An 18,173-nucleotide genomic window follows, 5' to 3' on the forward strand; every position below is an offset into this window, starting at 1 on the left:
AAACTACACTCGCACTTATCTGTCCACACAAACTTTTCTTACTTCCTCAGTAGTCGAATCAACTGCAGCGCTGACGCTGAAATCCCTTCCACAAAACTTCTGTAATATCTTGCTAATCCCCAGAACTTCTAATCTCTGTCACTGTAGTCAATATCGGCCAACTGATCACTGCTTTAATCTCGGACGAGGTCTACGGAGATTCCTTCTCCTGAAATCACATGACCTAGGAACACAACACGAGTCATCCAAAACTCGCATTTGCTAAACTTATTGTAAAATCCAAAAGCACTCAAGGTCTGAAGTACCCTCTCCAAATATCTCTCGTGCTCCTCTACACTCTTTGGAGACACTAGGATAACTTCAATGAACACGATCACGACTGATTCAAGTACCCTTAAACATTCTGCACATTAGACCCAAACAAACAGTTAAGGTGTCCATCAAACCACACAGTATTACAGTGAACTCACAATTGCTGTATTGAGTGCGAGATGCTAACTTCGGTATGTCTTTCTTCCTGATTCTCAACTAATGATACCCTGACCTCAAGTCGATCTTGAAGAATATCGATGTACAACCACAACGAACCACATTTCTCCTTCATGAACAGAACTGGTGCTCCCCAAGGTTATGCATTGGAATGTATGAATCCCCTCTTCAACAATTCCTGCATCTGCACCTTTGGTCTTTTTAACTCGGGTAACACCATTCGGTAAGAAGCCTTAGGGACTGGCTCTGTTCCAGGTGCTAATTCAATCACGCACTCTATTTCTCTTTCTGAAAGCAGAGTTGGCAAATCTTCATGAAACACCTCCGAAAATCTCCGTACCACGGTTATGTTCTCCATATTCGGCCCCTCAACTGACGCATCCATCACATGCCTCTGTCGAGTCGACCTATCTCTGATCTCTAATCGATTTTTAATTGTGCGACAATGACCCTTGCAGATTAGCTTGGTAGAAAGATCGCTTCTTGGTCAAATTCTCGAGTCTGATGCATTAGAAACTCTTAACGGCTTCACCCGATAGACTAGTTTTCACATGAGTGGCCGACTCAAGGAAAAGAACTATATGCGTGCCAACGAAATGCCCGTATCGATTTATTGAAAATAGAATTGGAAAATCAGGATGTCACAACTTAAGTGCCAAAAAATTTGAAAAACGCTCACTTTGGTGCCAACGCCGATTTGAACTGCTGGAAATCTGACGTGGCCTTTTGTTATTAATTTCTTATACTTATGTGGCTCGCCGAAGAGTCCAGTCAGCGTGTAAACCACCAAACGACGTCGTTTGGCATCTTAAACCCCAAGTCGAAACCCTAAATCCCCAAATCGAGAGAGAGAGAGAGAGAGAGAGAGAGAGAGAGAGAGAGAGGCCATGGCGGCGGCGTTATCTTCTTCCCCGAAGAACAACACCGGGAGAGAGAGAGAAGCCATGGCGGCATCGTCTTCTTCTCGAAGAACAACACCAACAAAGAGAGAGAGAGAAGCCATGGTGATGTCATCTCTTCCTCGAAGAACAACACCAGCAAAGAGAGAGAAGCCATGGCAGCGGCGTCTTCTTCCCGAAGAACAACACCAGCCCCAGCCACTCTTTGAACAAAGCCCAATTCACCATCTCCATCTGCCCTCTTTATTTCCCTCGCACTCCTTGTCTTCTCTCTCTCTCTGCACCTTCAATCCCCCTTCTTCCTCCTCCTCCTCTGCCCTCGCCTCCCATTTTCCCATCACTTCTTGGCCAAGCGACAGTGGCCAAGCATGGTGGCCAAGCAAGCTAGGTCGGCGAGGATGAACAAAAAAAAAAAACCCTAATTTCAATCACAAATGAGCTATATGGCGTCGTTTTTCCTAAGCCATCCACATAGGATGGTAAAACGACGTCGTTTTCTTAAGTAGGACAAAAAACGACGTCGTTTAAAGGGTTTATCGATTTTTTTTAAATATAAAGCCACTTAATCATTTTGGCCGGAATTTCTCGCCGATGGCACCAAAGTGATCGTTTTTTTCTCCGATTTAGCACTTAAGTGATCTGGCGAAAACTTTTGGCACCAAAGTGAGCGCCATACACAACTTATGAAATCATTAGTGTACTTATCCCAATTACATAGTTAATTCATTTGAATGTTCACAAGTTCTCGCGGTTTCCTTTGAGAAAGAGTGCTAGATATATGCTAACAATTTTTTTATGACTACTTGATGAAGATGTGGGTATTTGTGCTTAAGCACAAGTTTGATACTTGTTGTCGGGATCAATTAATTGATAGCTTTGATCGAAAAGGAGACTAATAAAACAATCAAGCATGTGCGGACTAATAGTAGCATGAAGTTTTGCTTGAAGCTGTTAAATGAATTTTGCATGAAAGAAGGCATAGTAAAACATCGCACTAATACTGATGAATCACAATATATTGTAAAATTGATGAGCAAAACATTGTTAGAGATGACCCATAAAATGCTCTCTAGTGCTGGTATGGCTAGAAGATTCCTAGCAGATGTGCTAAGTACAGCATGCTACCAAATGAATAGATCCCCATCAATTACGATTGGATATGAGACTCCCAAGGAGGTAACATTGCTGATTATTCTATTCTTAGAATATTTGGTTGCCCATGTTATATTTGAGCGAGTGATCTCGATGAAAGGGTAAGAAAGTGCATATTCCTAAGCTATGCATGAGGTGAGAAGGGTTATCGATTGTGGTGCCCAGAGTTAAATTCATCTATTATCAATAGAGAAGTTACGTTTGACGAGTCTCCAGTACTTCTAGCTATGAGTGATTATAGTAGTATTAAAATGGATCTGAACGGTGTTCAACTTGAGATGGAGTCGCCACCAGAAACTCTTGAGGTAGGGAGTACGAGTACAAGCAAAGTAATCGACACGAATGGTGCTTGTAGTGAGGTGGAGCCTATAGAGCTAATGGTTGCCATAATTGCTGAAATTAAGAAAGTACGTATTCAATCTCCTGACAGATATAGATATAATAATGGTTTTGCTTTATTTGTGGTTAAGGAGGTTGCTTCGGAAAATCCTTGCGGAGTAGTTAAAGGTGCATGTGGAGTTGGTATTCTATTGAGGTCCTCAGTTATGGAAAAGTTCAAGCAATGCTTAGACTTGGATAATATTGTGGCGGTTGAGCCCATCGAGGGCTATGGGAAAGTAGCGACAAAGTTTAAATGTTTGCGAAGTGATTGTGACTTGGCTCAAACGTCGAGTCAAAGTGGAGATTGTTATAATATGTCTCGAGTTTGAGTTCGTGAATGAAACTGAACCCAAGATAAATGAAAGGAAAGTGGATATTTGGATTTCAAGTTGCTGATTTGTAGAGACCAAGCCATGAATTTGTAGATTACCGAAACAAGGTTTCATTGGAATCCAAGTTCAAGAAATCTGACTTTGTGTCAGAAAAGGAAATAAAATCAAGGCTATCCTAGTAGGTATGGGCTTATGGAACTTGGTCAAACAACAACGAATAAGAGAAAACGAATAAGAGAAACAATACAAGCAAATAAAAGATATGATATTATTTGATGCAGCAATCGGCTTGAATTCCAAGTGCATATATATATGCACGTTCTCGTGGATGCCTGGTGGATCAAAAAAGGTCTTGAAGCACCGCGTGAGTGCTTGGTGTTCTGCCGTTGTGAAGCACCAAATATCGAGTGCTTGAAAGTGGGCTTGTTGTTTTTCGTTTGTGTAATTACATCCGAGAAGAATTAGTGTTTGTAGCCAATTAAATCTTGAGATAAGATTTGCGTGTAATTTCTTTTTGAGATTGAGAGATTATTTCGTGAGGAATTTTGGAGCTAAACACTGCGTGTGTTATTGGGTGTAATTAAGATTTGGAAAACACCGAAAGAGTGTTTGAGTGACTCGAGTGTATAATATTTATTGTATCACATTATCTATAATGAAATTCATCGATGTTCTCTCTATGTATGTAGGTATTTATGATTGAACTACGTAAATCCGGTATCTGATTTATTTTTTTCTTCTATCTATATATTATTGTTCCATCGTTCGCTTTCACAACAATTAACAATCTCGGGCACGCGTTAAACCTTAATCTAATACAACAAGATCATATGATACGATAAGATTATGACCAAAAGCCACCACTTGCCGGCCCAGCTAAGCTCTTCCTCGATATAGTCATTGAACCATTTTCTAATCAACTTGACGGCGATTCACAGGTCGCAGATCTCTAGACAAATGGTACTATCATTCCGATGACTTAACCGCACATTATGGTGGTTCTCCTCGGACCTCTAAAAATTGAGCAGGTAGAAAATTTATGGGGGCGCTCTTACCAAGCCGGCAGCCAGTCAGTTTCACTATCCTCGTTTTGTTCAGCACGTCAAGAACAATTATAAAGAAAGACTTTATAAAGAAAGACTTTCCATACGTACTGGATTTGTTGATTTGTAGAAATTATAAATTCTGCAATCAATCTTCCGATCAAAGTACCTCAGCAAATTGAAACCAATATGTGACATATGTGCCAACGCGGGCCGAAAGTATGATGTTCGGAAAGTTGGTACGATGATGGACAAGTAATTCACACTGATCAAACCGCAAGAAAATAATTCAAGATATAGTCAAGAAACCTCTATAGCTTTTCATTACAGTGGCAATATAGTAGTACAACAGGGTTACCTAAAGTTTGTTAGATCCAAACTTACCTAACATTTTGCAAGAGAGCGAGTTTTTTTCAATTTCCTAATATAACTTTCAAATCAACATACTGCTATTACACTGAAAAACTAAATAAAACAGACAAAGGTTTATTCGTCCATCCTTCACATTACATGTAAACTTACAATGTGCATACATGAAATTATATAATCCACGGGTCACGTGCGGATAAACTCTATGATAGGATCGTGCTGTCTACTTATGGGAAGCATATTCTAAAATGTCATCTTGTTGACGGAAAAGATCCATGTCTTCTTCAGTCAGGCTCACCCACGCCTCAACTCCATTATAATCACCACCTTTCTTGTGATCCATCAACATGACCGAGTCAAACGAAGTGCATAAGCTACTCACAAACTCAGGTTCACCCCAACCCAAATTAACTTGGTACAGCGGAAACCGACACCAGCTGGTGAAAATGAGCACGTCGGTGTCGCCTTTTCGCAGTTCCTCTTGAAACTGTCCCACCGAGTTCGTCACCATGTCGCCCAAATCCTCCCCGTCGATCGCATTTGGTAATTTAGCAAGCAAGGTTGTTATTGCATCTCGCACCAAACCCACCAAGCCATGTAGCCCAAGCTCGGTCACCTCGGCTGTGGACTTCCCGTTCACCATTGTGTAGACATTGCCGCCCAAATTATCGTGCCATAGGAGATCTGTCCTTCCGCGCAAGTTCAACGTGTGTGAAATGAGGAACGGCTTGGATTGGCCATTTCTCAACTTGGCAATTTTCAAGAGAGCAATGGAAACGAGCGCTGTGACCAGTTCCACGCGAGAGGGTTCCCTTTTGGAATTGAAGCCTCCGCTCCTTGCGATGGCTTTGAGTTTCAAGATAGATTGGTTGTCGAACACGAATCTTTTCGCCACATATTTCGCACCTAGCATTAGTTTGGCAGGAGGCTCGAGCTTGGGCAAGTCTCTTGGTGGTAAAATGGATGATACATCGAAGCACGGATGGTTAGCGGTCTGAATGCTCCACGACATGCCATCGCCCACATGCTCAGGAAGGATGATATAGTGTGCATGTCAGCGATTCTGTGCGAGACGCGGAGGCCAACCGCCATGCCACCACAAGTGAATTTGGTCATTTGGACAACCACCAGAGGCGACCCAATCTGGTCCATCTGATGAGGTTGAGTTGCCAAATGACCGAGGACATCATCGGGGTTAGTTTCTCTATGGAGAAATTGATCGAGAGTTCCATCAGCTTTGGCTTCCATGAGCTCCACCCCTTGGTCGTCACATTCAAGCAAGCACTTCTCTTTGACATATCGGCCCGCAAGAGGGTAAAAGAAGGTTAGGGTTTCTGCGAGAGCTTTCTCAAGTAGACGAAATCTTTCGCTGATAGGCACGAATGAAGGGTCGGGTACATCAGTTTTGGATGAGTAGAAGAAAATGATACCAACATAAACTGGAGGCTGAAGCTGATCAATTAGAGAAATCTTCAACTTGCGAAGGTGGTCAGCTGTGGGAGCTGAGGGTTTGACCAGCTTCTTGCTCTCTATTTCAATCTTCATTTTTCTTCCTGAGTTGGCCTCACTATTTTGCTTTCAAGTGCTCGCGATAGTCACCCTATTTATAGAGTTGGATCTGCAAAACCCTCCACACAAGACTAAATTGTTAATCGATATTTAACAAAATAATAAATTTTCTCTTATAGGTCGTTACACATGCCATGTCCCCGATTTTAAAGGTTAAATTAGAACTCTTCGTTCAATTTGCAGTTTAAAGTAATAAACAAAAACCTTAAAAAAATAAAAATCTCAAGAACTCTAGTGCTGAAAGTACCTCTTCTCTCAATCCAAAGACCATTCCAGATGAGCGTTAGAAAGTCTCAAACTAGAACATAACGAAGGCAGTTGGTAAGCATTTGTTTTTGTTTTTGTTTTTTGTTTTTTTGGTAGAAAGTTGGTAAGAGTTTGTTCTGATCAACGTTAATCAAGTTTGCGAAAGTTAATGTATATTTGTAGATCCTCCTAAGAAACCTGGTCAACGGACATAATTAGAATGCGGACCAAGTCTAAATTAATATTACGTCTATATGAGACGTTATATGTCTCACTTCATGCGCAAATGTATACCAATAATTTACAAAGTCAACTTTGGTAGTTTCATGAGTATACGCTCAACGTTTGTCTTAAGTAGATTGGCATACATTTGAAATCTTCTAATAGCGCAACTGCTGACCCAATAATTAGCGGTATTGAAATAGTTTCTCTCTAGAAAATATAAAGCCATGAGTTGACAAAGCATAGGGATTTTCCATTGAAGCAAGACTTCTTCATTATTTGTTAAGTTTAATTGGCCGGCAAGATAAAAAAAAAAAAAAAAAAAATCACTATTATTTTTTTTTCTATAAACCTGGCGGTGGGCACGTATCAAACTGAGGTGCAAGGTCCTCCCTTCGACCGGCCTTAATAAACGAAGAAGCCAGCTTTGTCTCATTCACAGAGGATTACGTTAGAGACGCTTCAACGATATAGGGACGTCCTTTCATGCAAACCAAGTTGTCGCGACTCCAATGGTTCTTTAGATCAAATTTTTTCAATCAGAAATTGACACATGGCATCTTCCTGCGAGTCCGACGCCAGCAAATTTGGATCATCTGTCGTCTTATCACATCAGACAGAGACTATAGCTCCTGGGGTGGTAACAAGGCACTGGCTATGAGGTCATCCCTTGGTCTCTGTAAATTGTTTCCACACGGCATTTGCACTTTTAATTACAACCATATATTATAGTATTAGACCTGAGCAGGTTTTTAAATTGCTCAACCCTGAATAGGGCATCTCAGGGTGTCTTCCCTCCACAACTCATTTACAGGCAAGTGAGGGGAAGAAACGCGGGATAACGGCCCCATTAGGTTCTCCGGCCACAGCACTACTAGCAGTGGGATCCCGCATGGAGGGAGGTCACTGCCTTCTCTTAGCATACTAGGTTGGTAAACCCCCAATGAAATGTCCCAGGAGGTGGCAACCTCCGACATTTTTATACTTAATCACAATGATTTGCTGTCAAATATATGACATACCCAATGTTTTGTAGCAGTACTTGATATCAATCCACTTGAGAATTAAAAAAGAAATATTCAAATTTCATGGCACTTCTTATTAAGTTATTTTTGTTCAATAGAAAAATTTTCGGACTTAGTTTAACTCCATTTAGCACAAGGCTCTTAATCTAAAGATTGAATATAAGATAGTGGCCTACAAGTCCAAGATCTACTCCTCTACAATAAGTCCTCAAATTTTATCCAAATCCCACTTGATTTACTGAAATGAAAAAATCGAAATAAAACAAAAGGAATCTGAAATAAAATAAAGGTAGTTTATTGTTATTTCTAGATGATAGTCCATTTATGATGCCATCATTCATATTTTGGAAAACATCAATTCTATGCTCTAAATATAATTACCATTTGGTTTATGCATGCATCTTATAAATATTATTATTCTTCGACAAAAAAATTCAGTAATGCTCGGCAAGAGATTCCATCCCCGGTCGATATGGACCTACGAGCAAGATTCTCCCGACCATGTCTTTATAAGTAGTGTCGATAGAGGCTAATGATTGGTCTAAAAGATAAGCAATTCTGTCTTTTCGGGGACAACTTATGATGCATTTAAGATCCTTGCCGACTTCTTTGTCGTACTTCTTTTTCTTTCGTTTTCTTTTTTAACGATATAATTAGAACTTCGTCCCCTTCTATATTTGTATTAGTGAACAATTCAGGCATGTTTTCTTTCTTTAGGGTGAGAAGGATTTGGAGTCCGAATGTTTTCTTGCCTGGTTTTGATTCCTTGTTGCAATTGTCACATATGGACATTATGTTGACAAACATAATGAACGAATTCTCTCTCACAAGAGCAAATATTTTATCAAGAGACCCAACAAAATCCATTTTCACGTAAAATCTTGTTTTCAATGACGGTGCAAATTCTATATTTTCTATGAAGACCTCAATTTATCGTTTCAATTTGCACTATTTGCTAAATTCTTAGATACAATGAGTATGCAAATGATATAACATTTGGGCAACATGTATCTCCGACTAAGAAGTAATTGCTTGGATCTCCACATCATGTTTGAAAGGAATCATCTCATCTTCCTTGAGAGTCACCCACGCATAGATTCCTTCATCATCTTCATCGTCAATTAGAAAAACCAACCTAAATTTTACCGACGCGAGGCCAACTAGAGCCAGCCGTCCCCACCCAAAGTCGTTCTTGAATAGCTGGAACCGGCACCAGCTACTAAAAGGAATAAGATGCTCTTCACTTGTGAACACCAATTCCGTGAAATCCATTAGAGAATCCTTCACCATTGAATGTAGCTTCTCTCCATCTACTACTTTTGCATACCCTGCTTTGGAATTGCGTACCATTTCGCTCATCCTGTTCACCACTTCTTTGAACCCCAACTCGCTTTCATTGGCCATGAATCCACCGAATCGAGCGGCAATCACGGTATAGAGATTGCCATAAGAATTAGTAGGTATCGTGAGACCGATTTTCTCGCACAAGTTCATCGTCATGCAAACCACAAAAGGCCTTAGTCTGCCATGTTTGTTTCAATCGATATTAACAAGCGCCCTAGTTATTAGTGCCGAAACGACCTCTACCCTTGATGGCTGCAAATTATCAGTGATTGAATCCGGCGCATCAGGCGCAGCTCGGGCTTTGAGTTTGGAGATAGCCTTACCGTCGAACCTGAACGTACTGATAACGAATTTCTCTATATGAATATAGGGTTCCGGCCAACTTCCGAAGGATGACTCTTTCGGGGGGGAATATAGACGATAACTCGAAACTTGGACGAACTATCTTGTGCATGTTGCCCTGGCACATGTTGGCCCAAGAATTCATGAACATGGCCATGGTGTACATATCGCCGATCTTATGCGAAATACGCAGGCCAATGGCTAATCCACCGCACTCAAACATGTTCACTTGAATCACAACCAAGGGATTGCCTGCTACCTCGTTTGGGAATTTCGACAAATGATCGAGCAAATCCAATCGATCCGGGCGTTCACTTTGGCATGCATGAGCTCAACTCCGTGGTCGTTACAGTCGATGAAGCAACCGTCGTCTTCAATATATCTCCCTGCCATAGGATAAAAGATTGTTAAGAGTTTCCGAAAGGGACTCCTCCGTCCGGTGAAGCCTTTCGAGAATATCAACTCCTGAATTCTCAGCATTGTCTCTATAATGGAAGACGATGCCGACATAAGCCGGCGTTTGAAGCTCGTCCATTGAAGACAACTTTAGTTTTCGCCAGTGCTGAGGCTTTGGCGCCGATGGCTTCACCGCCTTCTTCCACTGTGCTTCCACCTTCATTCTTGGATGGCTTCTCAGGATATGTATAGAACTTCAAAATGGAACTAATTTGGTCGAAAGAGCAAAATTTCAGAAGGCATACACTATGATCTGTCCCATGTATCATTATTGCTTGTTTTATATAGGTTTCTCGAACAATTTTTAAATGTTGGAAGTGCTACGCATGATGAGATTGGTCAACGAAATTGACATAGAGAGTCACGTTAGAGATTTGGAATATATCCTGCTTATTTATTTAAATATTGCTTGTATCCAGTCACATTAATGAATGATGCATAATTCTATTGCTCCATACCCAAAAATAATATATTTTGTTTGGCACATTTTAACTAGTACAAGTAAGTGTCAAAAACCTTGTAATACAAAATTGAAAGATTTCGGACGGGAGGTTTAGGACTTTTTTGAAAAAAATTTCCTTCGTACTAACTTGACAGTGGTTCACTAACCTCAGAGTAATATAAAAATGATGACTTTGTCCAAATTGAATTAATCGTCCATTATTTTGATTCTTCTCAGATCTAGTGCTGGTTGGGTAATTAAAATACGAACTGAGTAGGTAGATTGCTTAAAATCAACATATGTCGTAATGAATATAATTTAGAGTTTTTGTGTCACGCCCCGAACCTCGAGCGCGCCAACATCCCACCTTGGTCATGCAAATGCGACATTCCCAGGTAGTGTCGCCGACCCCATTCATTTATTATTGCGCAAGCGGAACGTACTATAAAACCCCTGACAATAAAATACGGGATAGAAAAGCAGGAAGCAAAACCACAACATAACACTTCCATAATTCAACAGAATTACAAACAGAAGCCTACAGCCAAAAGTCTACAAAAGACCGGTTCTTAAAAAGGAATTGTCCTACGACCTACAAGTCGGACACATTCTCCAATTCTTATGACTTCACCTCTGCAACTCCTCAAGGCCAACCAAAGCTATCTGGCCGCTCCGTCCACCAGGGACCTGAAATGGTTATTCAATAACCACTGAGACAACGTCTCAGCAAGTTCAACCCCCTAAACCCCTATTAGAAAGAAAATACGCCCAAAGGTGGCCTAACCACATCACACAGAGAACTTACCTCGCCTCAATTCTTCCTTGCAGGTTAGCACAATTCGTATTACACAATCTCAGGTAGTAATAATAATTCAAACAATTGGAACGTCATCACTTTCATATAAATCACAGTCTCACTTAACACATTCCAATTATTAATCACTGCCACGCAAGGGCATAGCCTACTCGCAGTCCGGCTATCTACGGCATATAGCCGCATCGCCTCCCCCCATGGAGCGCGGCTTCGTCATTACGTCGACGGCATTCCCGAAGGAGCATGGGTCCAGTCGGCCTAGCCACTACTGCGACCCGAGCCACGTCACTCTCTTGACGGCATTTCTATAAGAACAAAGGTCCAGTCGGCCTAGCCACTACTGCGACCCGAGCCACGTCACTCTCCTGACGGCATTTCTATACGAACAAAGGTCCAGTCGGCCTAGCCACTACTGCGACTCGAGCCACGTCACTCTCCCTTGACGGCATTTCTAGAAGAATAAGGATCCAAATGGCCTAGCCACTCTCAAGCGACCCGAGTCTTTCAACCAAGACACAACAATTCAATAATTAATTGCACAAATCATCACTCAATTTGTAATATCTAATCATCAAATTCATAATCTGAATACACAGTAGCGATCACCATAAAATTCTGAGAATTTAGGGTCCCAACTTAATTTTCGAAATTTATTTAATAATTAAATTTATTCCGAAAATAATTAAATAATAATATCCCTATCTTTCACAATCCACACTCGATTTATAATAGCCAATCATCAATTTCAAAATCTGGCTACACAAAGAATGCGACCGGTACGAAATTCGAGAATTTAGGGTCCCGACAAAATTTTCGGAATTTAATAAATAATTAAATTTATTCCGAAAATAATTAAATAATAATATTTTATTAATTTCGAATAAAATATATTATTAAATCATATAATAATTTCGAAACATTTAAATAAATCAAAAGTAAATTCATTTAAGTCAAATCAAGGCTTATTTTAAATAAACCTACTTACCCTTAGTTAAGCACACTTTAAATTAAACCACAACCTTAACCAAATCCACTCTTAATTAACCTAAACTAACAACCTAATAATACTTAACATAAACTAAACCTCCCTAAGCATAATTAACCCTCTAAGCGAGGTTTAGTGAGCTAAACTCACCGGATTAGCGAGCCGAGCGAACCAAAACGACGAGGACGACGCGAGGATCGGCTTTCCTCAAGGCGGGCCGAGCATCCGGGCTCGGAAGGCGGCCAAAACGAGCCAAACGTCCGCTGCATACCCATTTTCCAACTCTCTGCTCGCTGCTGGTTGGAACCGAAAATGAGCAGATCCGGGGCTGGTTGGGGTCGGGAATGGGCGGAGGAGCTAAACCGGACCTAGGCGGGGCTTCACGGTGGCCAGAGGTGGCTGAATCGCGGTCTGAGCTGGCCGAACAGCCCCCGAGATGCACGAGCAGAGGCCACGGAGACGGCTGGGCGTCGGCCAAGCGCGGGCGAGCGCGGGTGGACGGGCAGCGACGGCGAGCTCTGGCGACGAGCGTGCGGCGTCAAGCTCGACTGGTTCCGGTCAGCTGCTGCACGAGATCTCAGATCTGCTAGGGAGGAGCGACGAGCTGACCAGTTGCATCGGCGAGCGGGCGTGGACGGCGACGACTCCGACGACGGCGACGAGCAACGACGGATCTCGCTTCGGCGGTGGCTGCGACGGTTGCTGCTGCTCTGTGATGTCCGAAGAAGAAGAAGAAGAAAAATGCCCATGGAGGAATCACACGGGAGAGAGGAAGAAGAGAGGGAGGAGAGAGAAAGAGGAGAGAGAGAGATGGGACCCTTTTTCTTTTCTCTTTTTTTCTCTTTCTTTTAATCCCACACAATGGCCCACCACCATGACATCATGGGTGACATTACACTCCACTCACCCAATCCTCCACAACCTCTTCCAATGGTTGCAAATTTCATTTTCTGCCGTGGTCCAATTCTTGTACACTAATTTCTCCAATTCCATTCAATTCTCTTCCAATGTCATAAACTTAATCCAATGTCACCACACTTCAATTTACATCGTCACTTGTCCATAGAACCAACTTAAGTCCCATAAGCACGGCCAAAGACGGGCCTACTAATTTCTCGAGCCAAATTAGCCATTCTCTAATTAATTTGCCGAAACACTCGGCTTGCATGAAAAATCTTCCAAAGGTAAATCAATGATCCTAAAATGATTTGTGACATACCCAGACTTCTAATTTTTGAATTCAATCTCAATTCCACGGTTAATTTCACTTTGGCATGATACTAGTGCAGCCCAACCTACCGGGTAGCCTTTAGAAATTTTCATGCATTTGACCTGTGGTTGATCATCTCAAGCCACGATGTACATCTTTGAAACATTGGCGACTTTCGGTTGTCGGGGTAATCTCAAGGTTTCAAATAGGAAAACAGGTACCCAATCGATAGAAAAGTCGGTCCAAAAGATCGATCGACAAGAATTGTGCGATCTGGTGGAATCACCCACACCTGATCACATGCCTCTGTCGAGTCGACCTATTTCTGATCTCTAATCGATTTTAATTGTGCCGTAATGACCCTTGCAGACTAGCTCAGTCGAAATGTCGCTTCCTGGTCAAATTCTCGAGTCTGATGCATTAGAAACTCTTCACAGCTTTCTCCCGATAGACTAGTTTCCACATGAGTGGCCAACTCAAGGAAAAGAACTATATGCGTGCCAACGAAATGCCCGTATCAATTTATTGAAAATAGAATTGGAAAATCGGGATGTCACATTTTGATAACCTTTTTCCTTAAAAAAATTGATAAACAATTACTAATCAAAATAACATGATTGGTGGTACCTTTTTATATTTCTTTCTCATGATTGGTGAAACCTTTTGTCTAGAATAACAAGTAGGGGTGTCAAAAAAGCCCAATCCAGCCCAACCCAGCCCAAACCTACCACCCTACTTGAAAATTTGTAGTATTTTGGAGCCATGCCTTAGTTTTCTTTGGGTAAAGGTTTTTAGTTGTGGGTATTATTAGAGTTGGGTAGGGCTAGGTTATATAACACTACCTGGAGCACAGGCCTGATCTCCCCCTCTCCCTTCCTCTCTCTGTCTCTCTGTGCACGAGCAAGACGAAACCCCAGATTAAACCCAAGCTTGGCCCAGCAATTGTGCTAGTACGACTTCTCCCTCACTCTCGTGCTCCTACGCCTTCTCCCTCACTCTCGACTCTCTCCCCTTCTCTCTCTCTCTCTGCACGAGCAAGACAAAACCCTCTCTTTCGCCCCACTCACTCTCTCAACTCTCTTTCCTTCTACTTCGTCCGAGCGTCTCTGAGACTTTTTTTTTCCTTTTTGCTCCTTTGTGATTCATTTCGGTGTCAAATCAAATATGAGCTGTTGGGCTACATGCGAATCGTCCAGGTTTTTCCTGATAAAGATCCACTCAGTGGGTCTTAAACAAGAATCAAGTCGTCGCGTTTTATCTGCTGCATGAATGTCTTTTGGATTGATAAAGTGGAGGTTACTGTTCCATACAAGCTGCCGATGACTCTCAGGTCCTTTGGACTCATAAGAGTTCGGTTCATATCTCGCAGTGACAGAATTCCCGTCTGAGTAAACTAAATAACTGTTGGCTTTTTGTCTAGCAGCACCCTGGTTGCTGTTGACGCAGAACATTCTGATACAGATCTTGTATATGGTGTTGTCTAAGTTTTAATATAACTCCTTGGCCAGCTCCGTTCATTTTCCATTTTTCTATTGCGAGAAAGTAATTGTGATCAGGACACATTCTGATGCGACTGGCCAGTGAAGGTCAAATTTTGTGCGTATTTGATCAATAGATTTGCAAGACATTGGCGGAACAAGCATCTGGTGATTCTAATAAATTTAACTTCTGCTGATGCTAGGCTTCTTACTCGCTGATAGTGGAATAAAACATTGGATCTTGATCTTCATGTTATGTTTTCACCCTTCCTTGACCATGAAATTGATTTCATTCGTCATCACAAGCATTGGTTTATGTATTTTTCCAATTAAGTTGTGTGAATCACAAGTTAAGATTTTACAGTGTAATAGTCTCTCAGCACAATCTCTCGCTATGTGAGAATTTTTTAGAAATGGATTTAAGATGAAAATGGTCGCACTAGTTTGATAATAGATATCTATGATTTGATTTTCTTTATGTTCATTCTATTCTATCCCAGTGAGAGGGATGTGTCAAAGTTGATGAGAGGAGTGTCATTTTCAATGGACTTACTTTAGGTATTCATGTGCTTGTTAGAGGCTTCTGTTTTGGTAAATGGTGTAAAAACTTAGGCTGAGTAAAGAAAATCTTAGACTGAATTTCTTATCTTTCCGGATTTCAACATTGCGTATTAAACGATAAAATGCTTCATCAAAAGATTCTGTGCCATAGAGACTTCAAATAATTAATTTATGCTGCATATGATTTTGTCAGTGGGGTTTCTACCCTTCTTTAGTGCGCTATAGATGTTGATAAATCTGGCAGACTGCAAGTTCTTTGATCCACTCTTTGGATATAGATGTCAAAATGAATCTTAAACCTATATATAAAGGGATCATATATGAGTCACTTACATTTTGAAGTAAATCATATATGGGTCACTTATATTTTGAAGAGATTAGTTAAATGGGTCTTAAATGAGTTGCACTTAAACACTCATTTCCAACCCAAGCCTCACACTCTCTCTTCCCCCTTTATAAAAATGTTTTTTTAATATAAAAATCGAAATTAGGATTATTTTTTTGTATTTTAATTTTCTTTTCTTTGTTCTTTTTATTCTTCTTCTTTTTTTCCCTTTCTTCTTCCTCCTTCCTTAGTCAGTGGCCGGCATGGCAATGGCTGATGATTGGCCAAGCGAGGCTCAAGCTTGCCGGCATTGGATGAACTCAATCTCGCCAATCTAGTGAGGCCAAGGCCTTCCCAACGATTGGCAAGGCTCAAGCCTCACCAGATGTAGCAAGACTCAAGCTTGTCGGCATCGGGCAAGCTCGAGCTCGCCAATATCTGGCAAGCCTCGAGCTTGCCGGCGCGTTGGGCAAGCTTGAGCTCGCCAATCTAGCGAGGCCTCAACCTCGCCGACATCTAGCAAGGCTCAAGCCTCACTAATCTAGAACTTAGAATCTACCTTATCAATTGGGACCAGTTCAAGTTTCACCTATAACTTGTAACCCACCTAGTCGGGACCGGTTCCTAATTTTTGGAACCTATAATTTACCATATATGTCATGGAACTTAGAATCTACCTTACCAATCGGTTCTGGACTAAAATCAAGAACCAACCAATTTTTTTTTTTTTATCATTTTTTTTGTTTCAATTATAGTCAAGTAAACTGAAAGCGAACAAAACAACAAAAGTTTCATTTATCAATCACGAAAATCCATAAAAGATGAACACGCAAAATAAAATAAATAATAAAAATTCAATATATGTAACATAAAATCTTAATCACAGAATTTCATTCCTCAATCATATATAAAAAAAAAATTGCTGCAAATTATAACCACTTGAAAACAAAAAGAAAGAACAAATATAGTTAATCACTTATTAATATTAAACTAAAATAATTAAAAGAAAATCTCATTGCATATATTCAGTCCTGTAACTTGTATTATAGCAAAATATTCATAGATCAAGCCTTTTCGTGTGCTCATGAGCACTCGCGAGAGAGAGAACAAATATAGTTAATCACTTAATAATATTAAACTAAAATAATAAAAAGGTACATGCATGAGTGTGTGTGTGTGTGTGTGTGTGTGTGTGTGTGTGTTGAGATCGAGAGAGAGAGAGAGAGAGCAAATATAGTTAATCGCTTAATAATATTAAATTAAAATAATAAAAAGAAAATCTCACCACATATATCCAATCTACGAATAGATACATGCATGGTAGGTATTTGTATTGGAGCAAAACATTCCTAGACCAAGTCTTTCCGTGTGCTAATTAGCATCCATGCCAACTATTGAGGATGAGAGAGAGAGAGAGAGAGCAAATATAGTTAATCGCTTAATAATTTTAATTAATAAAAAGAAAATCTCACCCCATATATTCAATCTACGAATAGATACATGTATGGTAGGTACTTGTATTGGAGCAAAACATTCCTAGACCAAGTCTTTCCGTGTGCTAGTTAGCATCCATGCCAACTATTGAGGATGAGAGAGAGAGAGAGAGAGAGAGAGAGAGAGAGAGAGAGAGATACGCATGATAGGTACTTGTATTAGAGCAAAACATTCCTAGACCAAGTACATGTGATGATTGGCATCCATGCCAACCATTGAGGACGAAAAGAGAGAGAGAACAAATAATGTTAATCACTTAATAATATTAAACTAAAATAATTAAAAAAAAAAAATCTCACCACATACATTCAGTCTACGAGTAAAGACATACATGACCAATAGTTGTATCAGAGCAAAACATCCATAGACCCAACCTTTTCATGTCCTAATTGGCATCCATGCCAACCATTGAGGACAAGAGACAGAGACAAAGAGAGAGAGAGACAGAGACATAGAGAGAGCAATTAAAAATTATATTTTAAAAAAAATATGTATTGCATTAAAGTATTTTAGCAACACCACCTTTAAAAAAATCTTTCTTAGGTTTAGTTAAAGGTTTTTCACATTTTTTTATTTTATTTACTAATTATTTATTGTTTAATTTTCTTTTTTAAATTTGATGTGAAGTTTTTTTTTCGATGAATATATATGTGAAGAGCTTAAAGTGAATTAAATGTGTTGGAGTGAATTAACCTAAATTGAGTTAAATATTGATATATTTTCGGTAATATGGGTTGGGTCGGTTATGGATTGGGTCGAATATAAGTCATCAAATTTACATTACATGAAAATAGGTTAAAACGAATTAAATAGGTCAATACGGATCAAACCATTTTAGACCCGACCCAAACCTGAACCCAAACTCACCCATTTGATGGCCCTAGTGCTATCCAAGCTGTTTTCACCGAAAATCTCAGAGTTTGGGTGGGTTGTGTTTGGACAAATAGTTTTGGGTCATTGGTTTAAGCCAAAACATAGAAATGCCCTTGAAATTG

The 18,173-nt window shown here is 40.4% G+C and overlaps 3 protein-coding genes across 3 annotated transcripts; all 3 read right to left on the minus strand.

Moving 5' to 3' along the window:
* Positions 1-4,888: 4,888 nt before the first annotated feature.
* On the minus strand, positions 4,889-5,578 carry LOC120287003 (acetyl-CoA-benzylalcohol acetyltransferase-like). Its single transcript, XM_039299631.1, has one exon. The coding sequence runs from the start codon at positions 5,576-5,578 to the stop codon at positions 4,889-4,891; it is 690 nt and encodes a 229-aa protein (XP_039155565.1).
* On the minus strand, positions 5,578-6,210 carry LOC120287004 (acetyl-CoA-benzylalcohol acetyltransferase-like). The gene has a single exon (XM_039299632.1). It carries the CDS (start codon positions 6,208-6,210, stop codon positions 5,578-5,580), a length of 633 nt encoding a protein of 210 aa, XP_039155566.1.
* Positions 6,211-8,744: 2,534 nt separating this feature from the next.
* Positions 8,745-9,221, minus strand: LOC104455133 (pelargonidin 3-O-(6-caffeoylglucoside) 5-O-(6-O-malonylglucoside) 4'''-malonyltransferase-like). The gene has a single exon (XM_039299633.1). It carries the CDS (start codon positions 9,219-9,221, stop codon positions 8,745-8,747), a length of 477 nt encoding a protein of 158 aa, XP_039155567.1.
* Between the last annotated feature and the right edge of the window lie 8,952 nt (positions 9,222-18,173).

Source organism: Eucalyptus grandis, chromosome 8, assembly GCF_016545825.1.
Source record: "Eucalyptus grandis isolate ANBG69807.140 chromosome 8, ASM1654582v1, whole genome shotgun sequence".
Classification (NCBI taxonomy): Eukaryota; Viridiplantae; Streptophyta; class Magnoliopsida; order Myrtales; family Myrtaceae; genus Eucalyptus; species Eucalyptus grandis.